Source organism: Hypanus sabinus, chromosome 22, assembly GCF_030144855.1.
Source record: "Hypanus sabinus isolate sHypSab1 chromosome 22, sHypSab1.hap1, whole genome shotgun sequence".
NCBI lineage: Eukaryota > Metazoa > Chordata > Chondrichthyes > Myliobatiformes > Dasyatidae > Hypanus > Hypanus sabinus.
In genome coordinates this window covers 20,855,394-20,861,987 of record NC_082727.1, presented here as the reverse complement: position 1 = coordinate 20,861,987, position 6,594 = coordinate 20,855,394, and the positions used below count along the sequence as shown (strand labels likewise).

The following is a 6,594-nucleotide window of genomic DNA, read 5'->3' as shown; positions in this document are numbered from 1 at the left end:
ACTCCCGCAGCTGTAAAACTGGGCACGAACACCCTCTTCGCACTCCCTGTTCCGCTTCGTACGCCATAGTGTCCTACGAGCAGTAGTGAACTGCAGACCTCTCGTGTCGTTAGTTAACGACTGATCCGTGTGAAGTCCGAAGCCAGCCGCCGGCACTGTGGAACCGACGCGCCCATGAGAAATCAAGACTACAAATCCCAGAGAGCTCAGCGAGGGACCGGCGCAGGCGCAGTCGCTGAGCGGGAAACGGTGGGTTCGAGTGCAGGAGTTATGGTAACGGGTGTCCGCTTCCCCCTCGCGGCGGCTCCTCAGGGTGGGGGTCCGGTCCTGGCCGTTCGCCCATTCCACTCCCTTCCCTCACGGCGACCACCGGCCCCATCCCCGGAGCTCCCAGATACCACTTGGGGCTCCTGCTGAAGCTCTGCTCCTCAGAGGACTCCGGCCCCGTCACCCCGGGGTTCTCGCAGTGCTCTCCAGGCTCTGTCCGCCTTCCCCTCCGGTCTTGAGACTCTTTGAAATCGGTACGGTTAGGCTTTGAGACCGTCCTCGGAGTTCCCTCCCCGGCAGAGCTCAGAGTGCATGCTGCGGTATGAAGCAGAAACTAAACTCTCGGGGCCGAACAGCCTCTATAGAAGCAGAGGGATGGTCATAGAGGGGAATGGGGACATTACGGAGGGGTGAAATGGGTGGTTGAGGGAGGGGCTGTCAAGTGATGGAGGGAGACAGGTGGGGGGGGTCTGATGGGTAGTTGGAGACGGGTGGGGGTACAGACGGAAAGATGGAGCCGGGTGTGGGGAGCAGACAGTGAGATGGAGACCGGTGTGGGGGCGACGGGCAGATGGAGTTATGTGGGGGGGGGGGGTGCTGATCTGGCCATGGATGCAACTCCACCTACCTGCCTTTTCCCCAATACTCTAAATTCTCCTCCTATGCAAAAATCTATCCAACCTTATCTTAAATATATTTACTGAGGTAGCCACTACTGCCTCATTGGGCAGAGATTAACACTCATTCACCACTCAGTTCCTCCTCATTTCCATCCTAAATCTACTCCCCTGAATCTTGAGGCTATGTCCCCTAGTTCTAGTCTCACCCACCAGAGGAAACAACTTTCCTGCCTCTATCTTATCTGTTTCATAATTTTTTCTATAAGATCTCTCATTCTTCTGAATTCCAGTGATTACAGTCCCAGGTGACTTAATCTCTCCTCATAGTCCAGCCCTCTCATCTTCAGAATCATTCTGGTGAACCTCCTCTGCACTGCCTCCAAAGCCAGTATATCCATCCTCGGGTAAGGAAACCAGAACTGGTACTCCAGGTGCAGCATAACCTCCTTACTCTTAAGTTCAGTTCCTCGAGCAGTGAAGGCCAACATTCCATTTGCTTTCTTGATAGCCTGCTGCACCTGCAAACCAACCTTTTTGTGATTTATGCACAAGCATTCCCAAGTCCCTCTGCACAGCAGCATGCTGTGATTTTTTTTACCACTTAATAATGTGCTCTTTCATTTTTCCTTCCAAAGTGGATGACCTCACATTTACCAACGTATTCCATCTGCCAGACCCTTGCCCACTCACTTAACCTATGTATATCCCTCTGTAGACACTTTGTATCTTCTACATAATTTGCTTTTACACTCAATTTAGTATCATCAGCAAACTTAGATACACTGCACTCGGTCCCCTCTCCCAGATCATTAATGTATATCGTGAACAGTTGCGGGCCCAGCACCAACCCCTGTGGCACACCAATCACCACTGATTGCCAATCAGAGTAATGCTCATGTATCCCAACTCTCTGCTTTCTATTAGTTAGCCAATCCTCTATCCATGCCCCACCCCCAACTCTATGTATCCTTATCTTATGGATGTCTTTTATGTGGTACCTTATTGAACACCTTCTGGAAATCCAACTAAATAACGTCCATCTGTTCCCTTCTATCCACTGTGCTCATTATATCCTCAAAGAACTCCAGTAAGTTTGTCAAACAGGACCTGCCTTTGTTGCATCCATGTTGCATCTGCCTGATGGATCCATTTCTTTCCAGATGCCTCGCTATTTCTTCTTTAACGATAGCTTCAAGCATTTTCCAAACTACAGATGTTAATCTAACTGGCCTGTAGCTTCCCACCTTTTGCCTACATCCTTTTTTGAACAGTGGCGTGACATTTGCCATCTTCCAATCTGCTGGGATCTGCCCCGAGTCCAGAGAATTTTAGTAAATCATCACCAAAGCCTACTATAACTTGTGCCATTTCTTTCAATACCCTGGGATGCATTCCATCAGGACCAAAGAGTTATCTATCTTCAGGCCTACAAGTTTGCTCAGTACTACCTCTTTAGTGATAGCTATTACGTCGAAGTCCTCACCTCCCATCTCATCCATAACATCTCTCTTTGGCTTGTTAGATGCATCCTCTGCTGTGAAGACCGACACAAAATAGTCATTCAATGCCTTGGTCATTCATCTATAGTACCCTTTTTATTGCATTCAGACAAAAGATGTGCAGGTACACTGAAAACATTGGTGGAATTCATCATTGATGTCAGGTTTACTGAGGTAGATACTGAGTTATGGAATGTGGATTACACTTTCTTTGTGGTTCTTTACTGTCAGAGCACAGTATTGTACAGAGGGGCCAGTTGGGTAGAAGACATTTGATTTGTGGTTATCAGGTCTGAGGCCTTTGCAGTACAGATAGTAAATCTGATGAACTGAGTGAATCCGTTGTAATTTGGAAGTAGCTTTTCAGAGTAGCTAATTCTGCACTCTGAAACCTACTATCTGATGTTGGATCTGAAGTGAAGATATGTGAATTATTTGGTTTACTATTAGTTTAGTCCTATTACTGCAAAGCAGGTGAATTTTCTGAGCCCTCCCCTAAGGTAAGGGAGGAGTACGTGCTCTGTGCTTACATACTGGGTAGTACCTGACCTAGCAGAGGTCAGTGTTTCAGAATCCATCATAACAACCCCATCACTGTATGGATTGTACTCTATTGTGGAGGACTGCTATGTGAACCTGTGTTGTTATATTGTAGAGAAACAGAGTGCAAGAATGGAGAATGTAACATTTGGTTCCCCATGTGAGTCCTTGTCTGTGGACCAGTTGAACACAAGTATTCAAACTCCAGTTCATTCCAACACAGTGGTGAAAACGGTGAGTGTCAACACTGAAATCTCTACAAATAAGCAGCTCCCTTCTGCAGTTCTGACACACTACTCCTTGCACAAGGAATGAATGTACACAGTTCTGACACACTACTCCTTGCACAAGCTTCTACCCAGTGCTCTTCTCACTCGGGTGGAGCCAGCATTGTGAGATAGTATCCATTTTCCTGCTCCTGTATATTGATCCTTGCATTAACATTCCTGAAAGGGAAAATTTGAATAGGAATTTGCAATCCCCGCTGTTGTAAAATCTTGTGGATTTCATGAACTTGATGCCCCATAGCACTTTTCAGCCAGTTTAGGTGGTTTGAAATTTGGACACCATTGGAAACGGTAGCCTATTTGCAGATAGTGAAGTCCCGCAAAAGCAGCATGACGATAACCAAATGATCCATGGATAATCTGATGAGCGAACTCAGGTCTGAAGCAAAACTGGAAGATGTTGGAGGCACTAAACACAGCACAAGTGAAAAGAGAAAGGTCTAAGACCCTTCACCAGATGAACGGTCAACTGTGTTTCTCTCTCCACTGGTGCAGTCTGTTGGGCACATTGTGTTGGACACAAGACCTTGCTCTAAAATGATTCTATTGGATCTTTTATGATAGGGTCAGCATCTCATCTGAAGTATGGCATCTCTATGCTTCTATGACAGCGCGGCCTTCCTTTGGAACTGTCAGAACTGTTGCTCTGAATGTACTTATGTAATAGCACTTCCCCCAACAGCATCCTGAAACAGTACAGAATTCCCTCAGTGCTGCAGTGGAGTGGAGTTTACATTCAGGTTTCAGTAGTGGGACTGTAACCTCACTTGAAGCTGAGAGACCACTAATGCATAACTGATTTTATGAAGGATGGGGTCCAGTCTGAAAGTAATTAATAGCAGAGGCGCAATGTAAAATTAATTACAAACACAATACTGTTAATTTTAATGTCTCCCTCTGTTAGCCAATGAGTACTAGTCTCCGGGAGCGGCTGAAGAAAACACGGCGTTCCTTTAATTCTCCCTTCATTGTGCCAAAGCGATTAAAAGTTGACTGTGATGGCGAGGGTAAGAACAGTTCAGAGACTGGTATGGACCTGGGTATCAGAGAGATTGGTGAAACTTTTGCTGCTGGGAGTGTTGTGTGCATGAAGACAGAAAGCCCTTGCAAAAAGGCACTGGATGGATGGCATAAAGTGGATGCAGAAGGGAAAGGGTTGCATTCTGGACCCTCCCGAACAACCTTGCGAAATGCCTGGACTCCAGCCAAGTCACCAAGACGTTATCCTGGGACTGTGAGCGTCGAACATCAGGCACTACTTGAGGAAAGGAATCGACTGCAAGGGGAAGTGCAAAGGAAAGAAGAGCTTCTTCGCAGGTTGAAAATGGTTCAGGTGTATAGGGCAAAGGTAGGTAATCGACCCAGAAGATTGATTACTGTTGACTTTTACCGTGCTCTTCCTCTCCCCTCCCCCACCTGTTGGAAACCCACCAGTTCTATTAATGTTTTGTTAGACTGAGCTTTATTAAAATCAGGGCACAATTTCATGTGGCCCCACCCCAATTACACCAAATGTTACTGGAATGGTCCCCTGATTATAGCAAAGCAAAGACATGCCAAGCTGCAGCATGAGAGCATTGGCAAATTTAAAAATAAAGACATAGCCACATTAAGTCCTAAACATGATCAAAACTTTGGCCGATGTCTTAGAGATTATGTTTTAATAAGTGTCAAAGAAGGAGATCTACAGAGGGAATTCCAAAGCACTGGAGGCAAAGCTGCCAGTGAAGAGTTGATTAATTCTGGGATGAAGAAGGCTGTTAATGGGAACATTATAGAGATCTCAAAAGATTGGGATATATTTGGGCAGGATGAGAGCTGTAACCGGGCCATTGTGGGTGAGTACAGGGTTTACTGATGAGTCAGGTTTGTTGTGAGTTAGATCACTTGGAGTACCTCAGGTTTACAGAGTCAAGTAGGGAAAGCAACAGGAGTAAATTTGGATTGTAAAGATCGGCATAAATGAAGGCATAATAAGAAATTTAGCCTAGGATCCAATATGATGCCAAGGTTTTGACAATCTGGTACAACATCAGATACCTACTGTGAGAGGTTGGAGTATGTGGTTTGTAACATGAACGGAAGGCAGTAGTCATTCCGATGTTTTGGAGTGAATTACTGCTCATTCACTCCCGGATGTCATATTTGCTATGGAAATGTAGAGCTTTAAAACTGAAACTGTTTGTGGATGATGCAAAGAGTAAGCAGGAGGAGGTAAAGAATGGATCCTGGGGAGTCCAGAGGTGTGGAATGGATTAAAAAGATGACAAGTGATTTTCTGGTCACCACTAAGGATGGAAGGCATTAGGTGGGGTCCTGTGGAGAGTCATGTGTGACCGGCTGCGTCTTTGGGTTGAGGAAGATGAAGTGATTGTTGATGGTAACATTGGATGTAATTTGACCAACACTAAATACTATCCATTGTACCTGCATATCCTTCATTGTAGACTTGAACAATGGTGTTTCTTTCATCAATCTCACTAGATTGCTTTTACATTTTCTGGCTTCAATGTATATTCAGGTGTGTACTTTGTGGATAATTATCAATTACTGATATTTCGCACCTTAGGCAGGAACATCGTACTTTTCTCATAAATATACCAACATTGTGATTCTTGTTTCTTGAAGAATAATTTGACAGAACTGGGGTCGCTGATAGAGAAATGGAGGAAGAGCAGCCAAAATTTGCTTTACGAACTTCAAATGGCCCTTGCTACTGACAGCAAGCCCACTCTCACTCAACTCATAGACAGCTTGGCTGCGGAAGATAGACTGCTGCATTACAACAGGATTGAGGAGGACTTCATAGATACATGAGGATCAGCAGCCTTGTCACAACAACACCCAGAACTGCGATGTAAGCCTTTAGTGACCCTGTGAACTCAACAGTTTGCCACTACAAGACATGCCTTATTATAAAGCCTGCTCCACTGGGTTCTAAGTTTGTCCTGTTTTTATTTTCTAAAGTAAATTGTGCTTTCTGTTTTGAGAAAAATGCAGTGCTGTGTGTCGTGGACTCTTTTCTAGCCATTATTGATACTGCTGTCATTGTCCAGATGAAACCTTACTTAAGGTAGATTGGCACTTGCCCTGTCCTGCAGTGGTCCAAGATCACTTGAACAGGTATTTATACGGTGCAGTGTTTCTCAGCAATGACCCGTGGAGATCTTACAGCAGAGAATAACAATGCAACATTATACATTTCATAGGCGACTTTAATGGCTGAGGAGTAGATAGAGCACCCATGTAGAGGCAAAGAATGGGAAGTCAGCATGATGATTAAGGCTTCTCTCAAGGGGGTGGAATTGGGGAAGATCACTGGATATAATGTAAAGCCATTAGCTCAGTGAGACCATAACCTGCAGGAATTTTTGTTACAGG

General features: G+C 45.2%; 1 protein-coding gene across 3 annotated transcripts; it reads left to right on the top strand.

The window, feature by feature from the left end:
* Positions 1–226: 226 nt before the first annotated feature.
* sfr1 (SWI5-dependent homologous recombination repair protein 1) lies at positions 227–6,035 on the top strand. Of its 3 annotated transcripts, none has more exons than XM_059947222.1 (4): positions 227–249; positions 3,042–3,160; positions 4,118–4,561; positions 5,842–6,035. In XM_059947222.1, the coding sequence occupies exons 2-4, from the start codon at positions 3,059–3,061 to the stop codon at positions 6,028–6,030; spliced, it is 735 nt and encodes a 244-aa protein (XP_059803205.1). In that variant the 5' UTR covers positions 227–249; positions 3,042–3,058; the 3' UTR covers positions 6,031–6,035. The 3 variants fall into 3 exon arrangements, with proteins under 3 accessions (XP_059803205.1, XP_059803203.1, XP_059803204.1); XM_059947220.1 differs by having other exon boundaries at positions 248–273; XM_059947221.1 differs by lacking the exon at positions 227–249 and adding an exon at positions 280–587.
* The last annotated feature ends 559 nt before the right edge of the window (positions 6,036–6,594 follow it).

Coding starts and splice junctions, on each gene's coding strand:
- sfr1 (XM_059947222.1), top strand. CDS start 3,059: ATGGAGAATGTAACATTTGGTTCCCCATGTGAGTCCTTGTCTGTGGAC. Junction 3,161..4,117: donor CCAACACAGTGGTGAAAACG/GTGAGTGTCAAC, acceptor TCCCTCTGTTAG/CCAATGAGTACTAGTCTCCG. Junction 4,562..5,841: donor TTCAGGTGTATAGGGCAAAG/GTAGGTAATCGA, acceptor TGTTTCTTGAAG/AATAATTTGACAGAACTGGG.